The 19,371-nt window shown below is 42.2% G+C and overlaps 1 protein-coding gene across 1 annotated transcript in view; it reads left to right on the top strand.

Moving 5' to 3' along the window:
- fscn2b (fascin actin-bundling protein 2b, retinal) overlaps positions 1–15,611 on the top strand; it is a 46,496-nt gene extending 30,885 nt beyond the window's left edge. Inside the window, exons 2-5 of the mRNA XM_080209598.1 lie at positions 4,560–4,716; positions 7,796–7,917; positions 9,874–10,041; positions 13,564–15,611. Coding sequence (XP_080065724.1) covers positions 4,560–4,716; positions 7,796–7,917; positions 9,874–10,041; positions 13,564–13,769 — 653 coding nt within the window. The 3' untranslated portion in view covers positions 13,770–15,611. The remainder of the gene's footprint in view (positions 1–4,559; positions 4,717–7,795; positions 7,918–9,873; positions 10,042–13,563) is intronic.
- The last annotated feature ends 3,760 nt before the right edge of the window (positions 15,612–19,371 follow it).

Raw genomic sequence — 19,371 nt, 5'->3', positions numbered from 1 at the left:
AAGCTATTCTGGGGTTGGTTTGTATGCGACCTCAGACTTTCAAGAATATGTCCTGGGTGTGTGGGGTCCTTGATTATGCTGGCTGCTTGTCCAAAGCAGCAGGAAATGTAGACAGGGTCAATGGACGGGAGGCTAGTTTGCATGATGGCTTCATGTAGCTTCTTGTAGCCTAAGCCAGGGCAGGAGCCATACCAAGCTTTGATACATCAGAAAGGATGCTTTCTATGGTTCATCTGTAAAAGTTGGTGAAAGTCGTAGTGATCATGCCAACTTTCCTTAGCGTCCTGAGAACGCAAAGACATTGTACATCTTGATCTGTGGAACTAATGTCATCCCACATTGTTGTACCAGTATCACTTTTTATTAGCTCCTCCACCTTTTCCGAGCTTTCTGTTCTTCTTAGATGTCATATATCCTTGATTATTCAGGTACCTTCTTTGTCATCCTGCAGTCAAATCTCTGTAACGGCAATCAGAACATACATAATTTTATTGACACTATCAATTCATTTACTCTGTTATGAATATTACGTGCAAGCCTTTAGTTCTGCTATTTTACTATTTTTGTGACCTCCAGCCTTATCTGCTGGTTCAGACATAGGTTTGTACACTTTGCCCTTCCTACTTCTCTCTTATCATTTCCCTTATTCCAACTTGTCTTCTTTTTATTTAATTTATCTATCTTCTCAAACTTGATCCCCTTCCCCACTATTTAGTTTAAAGCACTCTCTACTGCCCTAGTTATAGAACTTGCCAGGACACAGGTCCCAGAGGGTGTTCAGGTGAAGACCATCCCAATGGCAGAGCAGGTTTGAGGAGCTACATGGCCTTCTCCTGCTTCTAACTTGTACATCTATATGTATATTCACAAAAATGATAGAATCAATTACTTTAAGTTCACAGAATCAGAGAATTGTTACGATGCAGAAGGAAGCCATTTGGCCCATCATGTGTGCGCCAGCTCTCCAGATGAGTTTCATGACTTAATGCCATTCTCCTGTCTTTTCCTGAATCGTGTTTCTGTTCAAATAATCATCTGACATCCTTTACAGTGCCTCAGTTAAAACTGCGTCCACCACAATTCCAGGCATTGCATTCTAGACCTCAATCATCTAACTTTATAGCTGAAGCTTCTCATCACAGGAACTATTCTTGTAAACATCTTGTGCACTCTCCCTAATGCGTTCACATTTTTCCGATAGTATGGCTCCAGGACTGTACACAATATTTCAGCTGAGATCTAACTAGTGTTTTGTATAAGTACTGATGTGGATTTCAGCATAACCTCCTTGCTCTTGTACTCTATACCCCAATGGGGACCATATTATGAGTTTTTATCCAATCCAGTAATCTCCGATCCCCTGTCCCACTTCACCTGGGCTGCATTTTATGGCCCCCTGTTGGGTCTGTTTTTGCCAGTTGGAGGATGGGGGGTTGGGACATTGTCAGGGAGTCATATAAATTATGAGGGATGCCCAGCCCAGCACCTTCCACATAAGCTGCCACACCGCCCCCCCCCCCCCCCCCGTAAGTACTAGAAGACATAGGTTTAAGGTGCATGGGGAAAAGTTTAGAGATGTATGGGGTAAGTTTTTTACACAGAGGGTGGTGAATGTCTGGAATGCGCTGCCTGGGGAGGTGCTGGGAGCAGGTACGATACCAGCATTTAAGGGGCATCTAGATGGATACATGAATAGAATGGGAACAGAAGGATATGGACTCCGTAAGTGCATACGGTTTCAATTTAGGTAGGCATCATGGTCGGTGCAAGCTTGGAGGACCAAAGGGCCTGTTCCTGTGCTGTACTGTTCTTTGTTCTTTATACAACATTAGGTGGACAGGCACTGAACTCTGCAGCCCACCCACCATTTTTTGAAAAGTAATTAACAGTCATTTGAACTTGTTACCAAGCCAACTAACCCAAATATTTTGCAGCAAACACCATAATATTGTTGGTGCAGGAGTAGATAGGTTGTTTTTAAACAAATGGTGAAAATCTGGGAAGAAAGAAGGGGGGGTGTCCTATAGAGGCAGTGGGGATGCTCTCTGCAAACTGGGTCACCCCTCCCATGAGGTTATCCCCCACTTTCTTGTTTTCTACCTGGGCTCCAAAACCCGTTCACTCATCCCCTCTCTAGGCTGTGTATTCGCTTCCCACCATAAAAGAAGGAATGCACCTGGATCCAGGATCCGGAAAGTTCTATGTGGGTCCGCTTGCAGTCCCAGCAGCACCCACTACTCAGTTTTGATGATGCTGGGACTGTCAGATTTGCCAACGAATCAAATTGAGCCCCTGAGATCAGGCCTTTCTCCCACTGAGTGGCAGAAGTCTGACTCTCAGTCACAGCCCACTGGCAGTGCCTGTGGGGAGGGCTATTTTAAGTACCTCAGCTGCTAGTCAACTCTTGTATGGGCGATCAATACATCCCGTCCCTCCCCTGCAGATTTCAGCCCCTGTGAACTACACTCTGTCTGACCCCAGGGAGAATTGTCACTGGAGATCAATTAGTAATATTTCAAAATCTTTAGTTCTTATTTCAAAAAACTGAAGCTGCATTCAGTACGTTTGTCTGAGGTAAAATGTTAGAAGCTATTATTAAAGAAGTCATTGCAGGGCAGCTTAATAAGTTCAAGGTAATCAGGCAGAGTCAACATGGTTTTGTGAAAGGGAACTCATGTTTAACCAACTTATTGGAGTTATTTGTGGAAGTAACACGTGTTGTGGATAAAGGTGGACTAGTGGATATACTGTACTTGGATTTCCAGAAGACATTTAATGAAGTGCCACATCAAAGTGTACTGCAGAAAGTATAGGAGGTAACATATTGACATGGATAGAAGATGGGCTTGCTGATATGAAGCAGAGAATAGGCATAAATGGGTCTTTTTCAGATTGGCAAAATGTATTAGTGGTATGTCACAGGGATCAGTGCTGGGACCTCAATCATTTACAATTTATTTAATCGGATTGGCTGAAGGGATGGATGAGATGGTTGCCAAATTTGCTGATGACAGAAAGATAGGTCAGAAAGTAAGTTGTGAAGACATAAGGAGGCTACAAAAAGATATAGATAGGTTAAGTGAGTGGGCAAAGATCTGGCAAATGGAGAATAATGTGGGAAAAAGTGAAATTGCCAATTTTGGCAGGAAGAATAAGTGAGAAGCATATTGTCTAAATGGTGAGAGATTACAGAGCTCTGAGGTACAGAGGGATCTGGGTGTCTTAGTGTATAAATCTCAAAAGGCTAGTCTGTAGGAACAGCAAGTAATTAGGAAAGCTAATAGGATGTTATCATTTATTGTGAGGGAAATTGAGATTATACTTCAGTTGTACAGGGCACTAGTCAGACCTCACCTGGAGTGCTGTGTACAATATTGGTCACCTTATTTAAGGAACGATGAACATGTGTTAGAAAGAATTCAGAGGAGGTTTACCAAATAGTTAGAATGGGTGCTGTATGAGGAAAGATTGGACAGAGTAGGCTTGTATCCACTGGAGTTTAAAAGAATAAAAGGCGACTTGATTGAAAGATATAAGACCCTGAGGGGTCTTGACAGGGTGGTTGTGGAGAGGATATTTCCTCTTGTGGGAGAATCTAGAACTGGGATCACTGTTTAAAAATAAGGGGTCCTCCTTTTGAAATGGAGATGAGGTAGAAATTCTTTCTCTCAGAGACTTGTGAGTCTTTGAAACTCTCTTCCTGAAAACAAGATGGTAGCAGAGACTTTGAATATTTCTAAGGCAGAGGTGGATGGATTTTTGGTATGCAAGGGGATGATAGGTTATCGGGGGCAGTCAGGTTGCATATTTAAGATTACTATCAGATCGGCCATGATCTTACTAAATGGTGGAGCAGGCTTAAGGGGCTGAATGGCCTCCTCCTGCTCTTTGTTCATATGTTTGTAATGCTGTGTGATCATCAGCAAACATTGTCACTTCTAACCTTACAATGGAAGGAAGGTCATTGACAAACCAGCTGAAGGTAGTTAGGCCTCGGACATATTTATGTCATACTTTAACATATTCTATCTGTTAACCCTTTGTACGACGATGAACAATCACTGATGGCAGATTTCTAGGCTCTAGGCTGTCCCTGTTACCTAGCTGTTTGAAGAGATCTGACAACAGAGGAGGGTGCAGCCTGCCAAAGGAAGATATAAGAGCGAAAGCATATATATATGTACTCCACAAGCTAGGATTTGCATTTTACAACCTTCATTGCAACTATCACTTTGAAGAATGCAAATAAAAATGTTTTGAGAATCAATTATGGATTATTTTACATATAACTTTACAGCATAAGAGCAAACAATTTGAGCTGGCCATTGTTTGCAAGTGTTAAGCTCCAAACTCACCCTTTCATCACACTCTCCTATTTCTTTTGGCCTCATGTACCCACTGACCTTCTCCTTAAGTGCATCTACATTTTTGTGAGCTTTGATCACGCAACTCTCTGAATAGCTGAAAACAAGTCGATGCCCAGGGGAAAATTAGACATTTTTTCAAATATAGAAATTCCTGACCAGATCATTATTTCAATCCAATTTTTTTTGGGTCAGGTGTGAATATCTCAGCCAATCAGGATGAAGAAACAAATCAGGAAACATATCAGATGGAAATTGACAAGGAAACAAAGAAATGCATCTTGCGTACACACACAGGGAACTTCTGGACGTTGGTGGCTCATGGAGGGATCCAATCCACAGCTTCTGAAATGTAAGTTGCCCTAATCATTGAAAACGCAACATTTCCAGAGTGGAAATCATTATAAAGCTAAACTAGTCACTATTCTACTGCCAAATTAGCTAACAAAGTCCATTAATATTGTTTGCCCTTACATACTGACCAGCCATTTACTAATCAACCCAAATACTGACTCTCAAAGCCAACTCAGTAACTTTCTGCTCAGAAACATTGGCCTGGAAATTTACTGAATTTGATTCCATAACTGGTTCCATAACCTTGCTTACTGTGGGGTTTAAACATACTGTCCCTGGATTTTTCATTGATCCGAGTGAGAACTGTGATATCGTTTAGTAATATTGACAATCTTTTATTCTTATTTTAAGAAAGCCAAAACTGCATTCAGCATGTTGAAACAACAATCTTCCATCTTAAAACATATTTGAGTGGCATGGTGGCACAGTAGTTCGCACTGCTGCCTCATAGTGTCAGGGACCCGGGTTCAATTTCCTGCGGATTCTGTATGTTCTCCCCATGTCTGTATGGGTTTTCTCTGGGTGCTCTGATTTCCTCCCACAGTCTGAAAGATGAGCAGGTTAGCTGCATTGGCCGTACTAAATTCTCCCTCAGTGTATCCAAGCAGGCACCAGAGTGTGACAACGAGGGGATTTTCACAGTAACTTCATTGCAGTGTTAATGTAAGCCTACTTGTGACACTAAAAAATAAATTTTAAAATTCCACCTCAACCACAGGTTTAAAAGGAACTCCTTTTGGGAGAATTTAGTACTGGACAGGTTCCTAGTGGGATGATGATCTGCTCTGGGGGAGAGATCCAATTGGGGTGGGGGAGCTGTCCTCTAATCTGGGGGTCTATGTACTGGCAGGGGTGGGGTGTCTGATAGAGAGGATCTTGAGGAACAAAGAGGCGTCACCCCCACATCTCCTGATACACAAACAGTGTTCCAACTTCCTTTCTCCACAAAGCTACCCTCGCCTTGCTTCACTACGTATTTAAAATATCAACTCATTTCCTGGTAACGGTTGCCTTTCCCTTTTCCCAGTTAAACCTGGAAGTTGGCAGGTTCAAATAGGCTTTCAAATGCACAGGGAATTTTTAACCTATTTAAAGCCCACCACCCCACCCGCACCCCCCCCCCTTCCCCACCTCCACGTCCCTGACTTATACCAAATCCCAAGCTTTCACTGATATTAAGAGTGTCCCTACTGTTACCAAAGCTTGTTTTGATCTGCCAAATGATCAAAGAACTTCACTTTTGGAAGGTGTTTGAAGTGAGGACAGAATGGCCCAGTGGTTGAGAGAAATGATTCAACAGGGCAGAATTATATTGATTAATTGATCAGCCTCCAGAGATGCAGCAGACAAAGGGGAAACAAGCAGCCATCTGAAATCAGAGTTGGGGACTACAAGCAGGGTCACACAGCTGAAAAAGCTTCACTCCGGTCCAATGGAGTCAGGATGAGGATCAGAGAAATGGAATCCAGATAGAGTTTAGCAAAGAATGGGCAGATAATATACAGGCGCCTGTACAGTGTGGGATGCAGGCTGTGGAATCCTAGTCTAACTTTGAGTTTGTGAACAGCATAGGTAGTGAGGCTGCTAAGGAGACAGTTGGAGAAATTAATTCTGAAGTTAATGAAGGTTTAAATTAAGTTTAATAACGTGGAGGAAAGCAGACCAATCCATAAAAGAAAATTTGCCATTCACAATCTCAGGATGCCCATGGAAACAGAATCATAGAATCCATACAGAGCAGAAGGAGGCCATTCGACCCATCGAGCCTGTATTGACAACAGGCCCACCCAGGCCCTATCCCCGTCACTCCACATATTTACCCTGTTAGTGCTCCTGACACTAATAAGGGGCAATTTAGCATCAATCTAACCTGCATATCTTTGGATTGTGGGAGGAAACTGGAGCACCCAGAGGAAACCCACGCAGACACAGAAAGAACATGCAAACTCCACACACAGCTGGAATTGAACCTGGGTCCCTGGTGCAGTAAGGCTGCAGTGCTAACCACTGTGCCGCCCCAATAATAAATAAAAATAAATAAAAATGTAAATCAATGGAAATAAAAATTGGAGAAAATATAACAGATAATTATTGCCCATTTGATTCTATGACCTAAGGTTTGAATTGCATGAATGATGTGACAAATTTTATGGTGTATTATGTTATTGCCTTAGTCTCTGTTCATTTTGTCACTTTTTTTCCCATATTTCATCAACAAAAAGTCACTAACAGGTCATCAATATCACACTATTAGCATTCCCATTACTCCACTGGGATCAGGTTACTCGATTTTGATTGTGTTACATCTATGACATGTGTAATACTATGTACCATACTGATCCGGGCTAGTAACAAAGCAGATTATGTCATCTGTACCTCCCTAATGGTAATGAATACTATCAGCACACACAAATTGAATTCACCGTAGTGACACACACACAGGGACCCTTTTCGCAAACAAAAGGAATATGGTTACTAATCTCCCTGACATCCCGCTAACACTAAGGAGCAATTTAGCATGGTCAATCAACCTAACCCGCACATTTTTGGAGTGTGGGAGGAAATGGGAGCACCCACAGGAAACCCACGCAGACATGAGGAGAAGTGCAAACTCCACACAGACAGTGACCCAAGCCGGAAATGGAATCCAGGTCTCTGACACTGTGAGGCAGCAACGCTAACCACTGTGCCACCGGATTTGAGCCTGGTGACTTTTTTGAATTACCTGGGAGCTTGAAAAGCCTATGGTTTCTAATTTCTTTTCTCCAAGGCAACCCCTTGGCCAATCAATGCTGACTGCCAACCAATCAGCACCCCTCTCTCCAACAGTATAAATTGTGATGATTATTTGAAATTTGGTATTCTGATGAGTGCAAGGTGAAAAGCTTTGGCAACATGTCTCTCTTTTCAGTAATATTAAAGATTGGTACAACCAAGCAACTATTTGTACACAGAAGTGGTGCACATTGCAGCTTCAATGCCCAGTTTTAAGGCAGTTGCCTGGATGGAAATTAGTAAGTGATGACTGCTGAGGCAATGACCAGTTTTCTGAACAGATTTTCCTCTTTTTAATCCAGAGATGTCAACTGTATGTTTGAAATTGAATGGCGTGAACGAAGAATAGCAATCAAGGCTAACAATGGCAAATACATTTGTACAAAGAAAAATGGGCAGCTTGCATCAGTGAGTGATTCAGCAGGTAAGTTAACCCAGAGTGAAAGAAGCTTTAAAAAGATTGGGTACTGCGATGGGATTAATTGAGTTATTTTCAATAACATCTACCAATTGATTCTAACTCCCAGCCTTGCCCACTGGGATTATACCAATCACATTAACAGGAAAATTGGGGTGATTCTCCCGGCCAGCTACACTGCTTAAGTAGCACAATGGGCCAGGAGAACCAACCCCTCCAACCCCACCCCCCACCCCTATCCTGGGAGAGGTTCCCACCTGCGGGGATTAAAGCTGGTTCCCATCAACAGGCATGATCACCCCACTGATGGGGACAGAGGCCATTGAGACCTCCTGAGAATTGGGGGAAGATGGAGGGGTGTCCCTTGGGCAGTGTTAGCCTGGCCAATCAGTGGAGATGGTGGGGAGGCGGGGGGCATGTACCCTCTCTGTATTCTGCATTAGGGATCAGTAGCAGACGGGGGGAGGGAGGAGGATGATCAGGGCTGCACATGGGTAGGAATTGGGGCTTCTCATGGGGGCATGTGGATCGGGGTGGTGTTGGGAAGCAACCAGGAGGCTGGCAATGAGGAGATCGGTAATCGGGGGGGGGGGGGGGGGGGGAAGGGGGCGCAGTGTGCACGTGCCGATCTCCCAACTAACTGATCAATGCACTGAAGCCAACCTCTCTGGTGGTATTAGGCCTTGCCATCCACTCACTGCTGTGAAATCCCCTGAGGCACTCTGTGGAACACCGAGTGCCCAAGATTCATTCAACTAAGTACATTCAAAAAAAGGTGGGAAAATCTTCTGTCTTCCCACCTATTGCGCACTTAGCTTTTTTGGAAGAACCGCCCCCATTGCTTTTCATATCCCAAAAATTAAGACCAGAAACCGGTTAGTTTCTTCACTCAAATTGTAGACAAGAAGTTGATGAATATGCAAACAAATTGGGACAATTGCAACTTTAAGGAAAAAAAGGCACAAGATTTTGTGAGGCACTTCAAACAGGGTTCAAATCAAATTCAAACTCATTAGCTTATCCCAAGTTATAAGACCAAAAAAGTGGTACAATCTTGGAGTCTGGAAGAAATAGTTCCCTGGCTGGGGACAATGATCACATCTCTCCTACGTATATTTAGTAGCTATTCCTGTAACAGATATTATTGTTGAATGGTATGAGTAAATGGCTGCTGTTGATTTCAAAATAATCACATTGAATTTATTCAAAGCAATGAAGACAATAATCTCATTAACCTAGATGTTTGAGGAAGTGATTTGTACTTCACATCCCATTTAACTCGAGAATTGTTCATTAAAAAGCAAATGAAAGGAACAAGAAATATTAAGTGGGTTATTATTCCAATAGATTGATATACAAGTGGGTTATTATTACAATACATTGATATATAAGTGGATTAGTATTACAATACATTGATATATAAGTGGATTATTATTACAATACCTTGATCTCTAAGTGGGTTCTTTGTACAGTACATTGATATATAAATGGGTTATTATTACAATACATTGATATACAAATTACTTATATTAAATGTACACAATATAAACATCATTGGATGTTTCACTGCAGGGAATTAAGAAAGTACATTCAGGTGGATTTTGATTAATAAATCTAAATCTTTCTAAATCTTGTGCTTCAATGCTTTTGGTTTGAAACTGCACTGTGCAAAATTAGTAACAAATATGTTTGCACTTTGATGTGAATTTCCTGTCGGGTATTTTAATAAAGATGTGAGACTGTTTTATCTCCTTTGCTGAAATATTAAACTGAGGAATTTCAAACAATTGTTAATAAACAGCACAAATCCACATCCTTATATTCCTACTAGGATGCTGAAATTGATCTATGTTGAAAAGACAAAAGGTAAGATGATGTCCCCCAGAATGATTGATTGTATGTTATTGCAGCAGAAGCTGTGGTCACAGTCAAGGTAATGTTTCTATCTTGATGTTGCTTCAGGTGAAGATGAAGAGTTTACATTGAGGCTGATTAACAGGCCTATCCTGGTACTAAGAGGAGACCATGGGTTTGTCAGTCACCATAAAAGTTCAAGCACGCTTGATGCCAATCGATCCGTTTATGATGTCTTTCAACTCATTTTTGAAAATGGAGCCTATCATATTAAAGGTGAGAGACTGGAATTTAAGGAACACTTGCACAGATCACCACATTAACAGATATTTTCGTATTACCGAGATAGGGTAATTTTTCTAGGAACTTCTCGACCTTTGAGTCTGGCTTCAAGAGCAATTGTTATAAAATGCTTCAAAGCGCTAACATTGTTGGGAGGAATTTTTGACATCTCATTGCCTCAGAGCATCTCACTTAATAAGATAAAATGACGCAGTGTATTTCACTATATAGGCAGTTACTGTGAATCTTAAAGGGCACTATGGCTTCATGCAATCAAGGTCCTTAGAGATTCACTTCAAAATGACCATCCAGCAGCACTTGAAGAATCTTACTTCGGACAATGTTAATGCTACTCTAACATAATTGTTCCAACAGTATTAACTTTAATAACATTCTCACTACCCATCTCTGCCCTTTAAGTACTTGAAGTTAGAGGTTTAGGTGATTTGGAGGCATTATAACCCTTCCACATCTCGTTCGTCATTCTGTTGTCAGGGTGATAGACTCGGGTGGTTCTGGTTCTTGACATCAGCTTGAAGTTGAATTAGCATTTGGGTATGGTTTCATCTATTTCTTCCATTGCTTGATGTTAAACCACACCTAGTTGGTCTGGCTGATTTGGTGGTATGTGTTTGTTGTAATTCTTGACTGTTACTTGCGAGATGGGTGCCTTTTCTTTTCTCATTTGGGCCAACAGGAAGCTCTGTGAGGCTGAGGAAGGGTGTCCCTGTGGCGAACGAAGATTGAGTGGTACGATCACTTTGTTTTTTTGTTGTTGATGATGCAAGATCACTCCGAGGTACTAGCATCTTTTGTGATTCTGGCACATCGGATGGGGTTTGCTATGTATCCACAGTGGTGGGCATGTGTGCCAACTATACTATCATCATAGTTGGAGGGAAAGGATCTTCAGAATATTGATCCTTCTCTGGTGCCACTTCCACTGGGTGTGCTATGGTAATCGCATGTGTGGTAGTTTGGTCTAGCTGCCAGACCAGGAGGTTAGTTAGCTCAGATGGTTAGATGGCTGGTTAGTGATGTAGAGCGATGCTAGCGGTGCAGGTTCAATACCCATACCAGCTGAAGTTATTCATGAAGGCTTGCCTTCTCAACCTGCCCCTTCACCTGAAATGTGGTAACCCTCAGGTTAAATTGGGAAAGGGGAAGCAGCTGCTTGTCATCTGGGACTATGGAGACTTTACCTTTTACCATTAGTTTGGTCTGACCATTCAGGACTTTCCAGGATCTGAAATGATAATGGACGATCCTACCCCACAAAAAGGAAAAAGAGATCACGTGAAATTAGAGTCTGAATACCAGTTAGTGTTTGAGGATTCAGGACTGTGATGCTCTGGCCATATAAAGACCATGGTAATCTTGATATTTTAAGCCTTCTGGAGAAGATCAAGGGCTACACAGGCATCTCTGCTCAGAGACAGAAAGGTTGATTCTGGACATCAGCTCAAAGATCTGTTTGTCACCATACCTCAGTAGTTCAAGGGTCATGCAAATGACCAGGAGTCAGACTCCCCCTGCTCCATATAATGGAATGTTCTTCATTCAATTCCAGAGACCTCAAAGCCATGGCTCTTCATCCACAAGATTATTGTGCTGGCACCTGAATCTAACTTACATTTGTTTGAACATTCACCAGGATGTCAGCATTCCAAAATGAAGACCCACATTCTCTGATGTCACCCAAGAAGCATTGTTATATGCATTCAGGGTTTTCAGCCTTGATCTTGTGGATGACCTATGGGATGTTTGTGTGGTGCTGGGATTTTGACTTGCACAATTTATCAACTCCTGTTGGTTGCAGTGGAAGCATTGGGTTATGTTCAGAGGACATTGATCTTTCCTGTGAGGGTACTTTGCACCACAGTGCTGGCAAGGTCTCTGCTGGATTGTTCAGGATTTCCTTTCCCTGACTTAGGTGGTCCCTGTGTTTCTGTGACCTGAGATGATAAACTGAGGGCTAGGTTCTACCCCAGGTGGTGTTCTTTCCCCTTAGTTTGGTTATGTGCTGTTCACACAGCTCAGACAGTCTAACTAGCTGGATTGCCTTGTCTAGAGTAAGATCACCTTTAGCTTGTAGGAGGTTAGAGAGTGAATCCTCTGCAACACCCACCATAATACTGTCTCAGGTGAGCTCAGATTTAAATCATCACATTCGCATCCCTCTATCCGCCTGTAGAGATCATTTATGAATTGACAGATTCCCCAGACAGTTGGACTCCCTTATTAAGTTTGGCTTTCTCCAATATTTTATTGAATTTCAAGTTGAAATAAACATTGAAGGATTTTAAAACATCATCAGATTTGGAGGATCACTCATCGATAGCTTGTTGTGCAATGATGACAGCTGCAATTGCCCCAACTGCATAAAGAAGTGTGTTGACTTGTTCTGCTTCTATATTCAGATATGTAGTAATGCTGTATCTGAAAAAATCTTCTCCTTCAAAGACCCAGTTGTGTGACTGATCTGAGCCATGGGTGAAGCCCAGTGGAGCAGGAAGAGTGGAATTGTGATCCGTTTTGAAGATTTTTATAAGGGCAGGCACAGTTTTAGAATTACTGGCTTCCGAGATGGCATAGCTGTTCACTGCAGAAAAATTAATCTTCCTGTGCTTGCCATTTTTTTTGATGGGCTTTCCAAAAATGGTTCCACCTGAATAAGAAAGGTCCACGAAGACTGCCAACTTAATTTAATCAGCAGTGTAGCGTTGCAAGTCAGGATGCATAGGAAAGAACCATAGGCTTGCTGTCCTTCACTTCTTGCCTCCTAGATGATTTTGCAGCAATTTAAGGAGATGAGCCACTACCATATTCTCAAAGACAAATAGATGTTGGAATTGTCAGTGATGCCCACACCACGGGAATTGTTTATTTTATAAAAAATCACTGAAGGATTCTACTAGTAGAATAGTGGCACGGTGGTTAGCACTGCTGTCTCACAGTGCCAGAGACCTGAGTTCAATTCTCAGCTTCGGTCATTGTCTTTGCAGAGATTGCGCATTCTCCCCGTGTCTGTGTGGGTTTTGTCCGGGCGCTCCGGTTTCTTCCCACACTCCAAAGATGTGCAGGTTAAGTTGATTGGCCAAGGTAAATTATCCCTTAGTGCCAGGGGGAGCTAGCAGGGTAAATACATGGGGTTACAGGAATAGGGTCTGGGTGGGATTGTTGTCAGTACGATGGGCCAAATGGCCTCCTTTTGCCCTCTAGGGATTCTATGATTCTAGATAGGCAGACAAAGGACTGGAAACGTGTAGACATCTCTGGCACTGAACATATGCGTGAATCTTAAAAGGAATAATGGAGAAATGTTGAACCACAAATGGAGGCCACTGCCAGTGTATTTGTGAGGAAATAATTCACAATGACGAGAAATGTTGTTCAATATACAAGGAAATGCAGCCCGATCACATATTGAAGGGATGACTGTGTGCAGCTGTCTTTATAATTTGGTTTACTGACACTAGCTGTGTCCCCTCATATTCCTATTTTCTTTCTTCATAGGTTCTGATGGCAAGTTCTGGTACATCTCCAGCACTGGGACAATCTTTACCGATGGTGTCACTCCCGAAGACTTTTACTTAGAGTTCCGAGATCACGGCAAACTGGCAATCAAAGGAAAGAACAAGAAATATCTGCGAGGGAACCAAGCAGGCACACTTAGGGCGGATGCAGATGAGGTGGACAGTTCAACACTATGGGAATATTAAAGGATGGCAGCATCCTTGGGAGACCATCCGAACTCTAGCTGAATTCCTTATCAACAATCTAAAGGACATATGGAGCAAAATTTGAGGATTAGCCACAGAGATTAATATTTAAATGTTAATTCATGCATTTTGATAAGAAGACAGCATCTCAACATGTTACCGGAAATAAGGTGTCTCTTTTAACCTCATGATATAAATGTTTGGATCTTTGATGAGATACTGATTGGCTGATACGCTTGTGACCACTGTCTCATCCAAGGAGGTATATGAAATTTTTAATGTCTTGTGGGCTTTATTTTCTGTTACTTAATACAGGACAAGATTTTCTCAAACTCACACCAGTTAGGTGCTAACAGATTGTTTTGTAGTTATCAGAAGCTATTTTCATTTGACCCCTGAATAGATATTATATTGTTGCACACCAGAAGCTGGGAATATTGTAATGAATATCACAGGTTCAATGAAATCCAGTAGGCAATACACTGTAACCAATGGAGGAGTAGTATTGTCATTAGCCTAGCAATCCAGAGACCCCAGGGTAATTCTCTGGGGACTTGGGTTTGAATCTCACCAGTACAGATGATGAAATTTGAATTCAATAAAAATCTGGTGTTAAAGTCTAATGATGTCCATGAACCAGTTGTCAATTATCGGAAAAGCTCACCTAGTTCGCTAATGTGTTTTAAAGAAGGAAATCTGCCATCCCGACCTGATCTGGCCTTCATGTGACTCCAGACCCACAGCAATATAATTGACTCTTAAATGCCCTCAGGAAATTGAAGGGTATTTCAGTATGGGCAACAAATGCTGGCCCAGCCAGTAATGCCCACATTCCATGAATGAATTTTTAAAAAATGATGACGATGATGACAAGTAGATCCAGTTCAGGACAAGTAGAATTGGAATTGTCTCAAAGGTGTGCTTTTCATATAAACATGCATTTATTGCACTCAGCTTTGGCGGCAGAATTGGTTTGCAACCAAGAACTCAGCCACAATTCCCATTACCAATCTTGATTGTTATCCTGCACTGGAATCTGAATGTGCATGAATCTCAGGCTCACAGTCAAACATTTCTAATAGTCACACTGGATAAAATGGCCACTTCAGTCAGCCACTAGAGGATTGCCAGTATAACCATACCTCCTTAACAAACTCCATTTTCAGAAAAAGCAGTGAACAAATATCCGAAAAAACTAGCAGGAGGTGACAAAAGAACCTACAGTTCTTGGGATGAACTCAAACCCTAAGGAGAAATAGACTAAATATCTTGCATCTGATACATATTTCTTACATGTCTCATGCTCACTTTCTACAATACTGACTTGGTTGTATTTTGCTGAAAGCGCCCCTATGGCTAGGAGACAACTTTACCTCTAATCACTAGGAGCAATGCCACGGGAGATTACTCAGTGTTCCAAGAAATGCTAGGGGAGATTACTAAGCGTTGCAACAACTCAGAGCGACCTTTAATGATACTAAGCAAGTTTGTCTGTTTACCACTTTGTATCTACAAATCTGTGCACAAAGGTTTTTGTATATTTGCATCTGTAATTGGATATATGGATTGTTCACATTGTGAACCCAGTCTGATTTGCTTTGTGTTACAGATAACATTGTCATTTGGACCTGTATTATCTGGTTAACAGCTTTTTCCTGGTGAAGTTTAATGTAAGTTAGTTGAAATTGAGGCACTATCCTGGTTAATAGTGAAGGAGTACAATGTACTGACTTGTCGTCCTGTGAAATGTTCCATTATTACTGCTCCAGTTTTTGGAACTCAAGAATCAAATCATAAAAAAGATAAATTTATAACCATATTTATAATAAAATAGTAACAAATGTGGTGACTGAAATTTTAAAAGGAGATTGTCTGGATCATTTGGAATGAGTTTACAACATAAACCTAAAGGTAAGTTTGTTGTGATCTGTGTCTTCCCAGCTTTGATGTGGAGTTACCAGCATGGGACTGGAGTAGGCACAGTAAACTGTCTCACAACACCAGGTTAAAGTCCAACAGGTTTATTTGGGAGCACAAGCTTTTGGAGTGCTGCTCCTTCATCAGGCAACTCACCTGAGGCATTGTGGCAGTATTACTGACATTTGCACGAGCATATTAGATTCATATTCTAATTAGCAGTTCCCTTCTGAGTTAGGATATCCCCACATGACAAAGGGAACAACTTTTCTATCCTTCGCTTCTTGAATCAACACATCTAAAATCCAAAGGTATACGAGTTAGGTGGATTGGCCATGCTAAATTGCCCCTTAGTATCAGGGGGGCTGGCTAGGGTAAATGCATGGGGCTATGGGGATGGGCTGTGGTGGGATTGTGGTCGGTGCAGACTTGATGGGCTGAATGGCCTCCTCCTGCACTGTAGGATTCTATGATTCTATCCACCACTGCATCAGAAAGCTTGGGAGCTCTTCTGAAATGCTGCAGCATAGTTGTTACAAGTGGTGGATGAAATGGTGCTTGCACTCAAGCTTTGACAAGCAAGGGTGACATTAGTCACATTAACACACACAGGCACTTCTGCAAACATCTACCTTTACAAAACAAAAACAACCTGCATAGATTATATTCAGCTGCCAGTCAGATACGTATGTGGTCTACAGTGAAAATTATCATGCACAATGCACCTAACCAGCACATCTTTCAGACTGTGGGAGGAAACCGGAGCACCCAGAGGAAACCCACGCAAACACGGGGAGAATGTGCAGCATGGTTTCCTCTGGATGCCCTGGTTTCCTCCCACAGTCTGAAAGAGGTTAGGGGCATTGGCCATGCTAAATTCTCCCTCAGTGTACCTGAACAGGCGTTGGAGTGTGGCAATTAGGGGATTTTCACAGTAACTTCATTGTAGTGTTAACGTAAGCCTACTTGTGACACTAATAAATAAACTTTAAAAAACATACAGAAAACTGGTCATTCTACTCTGGTCCAATTTCATTTATGCCTACACATACATTGCACACATAATCCTTAAAGCATTTAGGTCTGTACACCCACGTCTAGGCAATAGATATATATCAAGAAAAACAATGATCCCTCCATCTACCATCCCCCAGTCAGAAGTAAGTAAATTCTTCTGTAATTCATGTTTCTAATAGGATTGAATTCCATGACTGAACTATTACATAATTAAATTCTAACTATGCTAGAGACTAATATTTCAAAATACCACATAGTTCAAAATAAAATACTGACTGGCACCAATGCTTTTCATTTAAATAAGGTAGTTTCACTGACATTTGTGGATTCAAATAACTAATCCATAAGAAATGACAGGGTCAATGCATTTACTCTGATCTCATGCACCTCAAACCTTCCCATTACACCATTGCCTATAGGGGTCACAGAAACATAGAAGATATGAGCAGGAAGAGGCAATTTGGCCCTTCAAGCCTGCTCTACCATTCATCATAATCATGGCTGATCTTTCAGCTTATCCTGCTTTCTCCCCATAACCTTTGATCCCATTTGCCCCAAGCATATATTTCATCGCCCCTTGAATACATTCAATGTTTTGGCATCACCTACTTCCTATGGTAATGAATTCCACAGGCTCACCACTCTTTGAGTGAAGAAATGTCTCCTCACCTCTGTCCTAAATGGTCTACCCCAAATTCTCAGACTGTGACCCCTGGTTCTTGACTGCCCCACCATCAGGAACACCGTCTCTGCATTTACCCTGTCTAGTCTTGTTAAAATGTTGTAAGTCTCTATGAGAACCCCCCTCATTCATCTGAATTCTCGCAAAAACACCCTAACCGGGTCAAAGGTTTACAGTACATCTTTTAGAAACAGGTTCTTCCACAGTAAAGCCAGTCTGAACGATATATTGCACATACAAGTCTAATGTAAGTTGCGACGACTACATATGTTATCTACAAACAACAGACATCAGAGCAACGGCAACAGTTAAAACCTTGATGAGCACAGTTCCCAAAACCAAAATATCATTTCCTGCAAAAAGACTGGCTGACAGGTGGAGCGGCCAGTATGAGAAACGCTGTGCATTGCCCAATGCTGTGGAATGAAATTATAGACTACATACTGGAAATCATGTGAGAATTCATGCAACTGAAGGTCCTGATGGATTACAGGGGCAGCACGATGGACCCTTAAATAACTGCGATACATTGAAAGAAAAATGGAACCCATGAGACTGGGAGATGGATAGATTCAACATATATTTACAAAAGAGGAAATTATCTACAGTGAGTGAACAACCACACCACCGGTGAGCATTCAAAACTTTTTAATCTTTCTAACCCGATCACTATGTCTAGGTGTGGCCCCAACATGCACAGCTGAGATAGAGGCAGCCAGCTGACTGCTGCACTCTGTTGTTTGAGATGACTTTGGTGGGAGTCCTCCGGTGACCCGAGTCCTGGAGCACCCCGGCCTGCAAAGATTCTCCTGCTCAGTTCAGGTGCACCCTCCTCAGCCTCACCCGCTGAGATTAATGGAGGGTCACTGGTAGAGGGTTGTTGGATTGGCAGGGCACCCTTGGAATGTCATGGGTGGATGCCCGCGGGGAGGTTGTCTGGCATTCCTCGTCCCTTTGGGTTCCTGATAGCCCGACACGGACTCCTTGAGGAGAAGGGGCACCCGGAGTGGTGGAGATGTCCTGTTCCTCTCTCACCCAGCCACTGCTGAAATGCAACTATGTCTAAAGAAATGGTATGCAGGTGCGAGCGCAAATCCAGCAGAAACTCTCTGTAAGACAGAGATAGATAGGTTATTGATCAATAAGGAGCAAGGGTTATGGAGAGAAGGCAGGAGAATGGGGATGTGAATAATATCAGCCATGAAATTAACGAGCATTAAAGAATGAAAGAGCAGACTCGATGGCCGAACGTCCTAATTCTGCTCCTATATTATGATCTAAATCTTGGGACCTGGGTCTCCAAGGCAACAGCCATCCTCCCATGAAGACTTACATCAGACAGGATGTGGACAGACTCTTCCTTCCTTTGGACCACCATGCAGACAACTCTGCTGATGTTCCCTTGTCTGATTCTGCATCTCCAAGAGGTCTGTTAGGGTTAAGTCATTGGACTTTGACTCAGTAGGGACCTTGTCTCCAGTCAGAGACCTTGGCTGTCACTGCCCCCAACAGCTATGGACCATGTCTATGAGGTGATCACCAGGTTATGAACACAAGCCTACTCTAGAATTAACTCCCACCGAGGTGGATGTATCTGCTCTGGTGAAGGGTGCATGTAAATATAGAAACCGGTGCCTCATCTGAGGATACTGCAGCTTCTGCCTCAAAGATGGCTTGGGGACTAGGACTGTGGCATCAGGAGATTACCTCCTCCCCCTTTTCTTGATGATGCTTGGAATAGAGACAAGAGTATTAGGTCTCAACTAAGTAGCGTTAAGAAAATAGAGGTAGTTTTTAGGGATTTATATTGTATTAGTAAATATTAGAAATAAGCTACAATTTTAAGTGGGTTTAATTTAGTGTTTTGTACCTGGAAGGGTAAAACCTGCAGTTAGATTTATGCTGGACTAGGATCTTTGTATGTGTGGAGGTTAGTTTCAATTCTGACTGTGTTTCAATTGTGCTTAGAGAGAGTTACAGTGCAAA

Source organism: Carcharhinus amblyrhynchos, chromosome 21, assembly GCF_965287045.1.
Source record: "Carcharhinus amblyrhynchos chromosome 21, sCarAmb.v2.hapA, whole genome shotgun sequence".
Taxonomy (NCBI): domain Eukaryota; kingdom Metazoa; phylum Chordata; class Chondrichthyes; order Carcharhiniformes; family Carcharhinidae; genus Carcharhinus; species Carcharhinus amblyrhynchos.
Note: the sequence above shows the minus strand (reverse complement) of the source record. Positions and strands in the feature narration are given on the sequence as shown.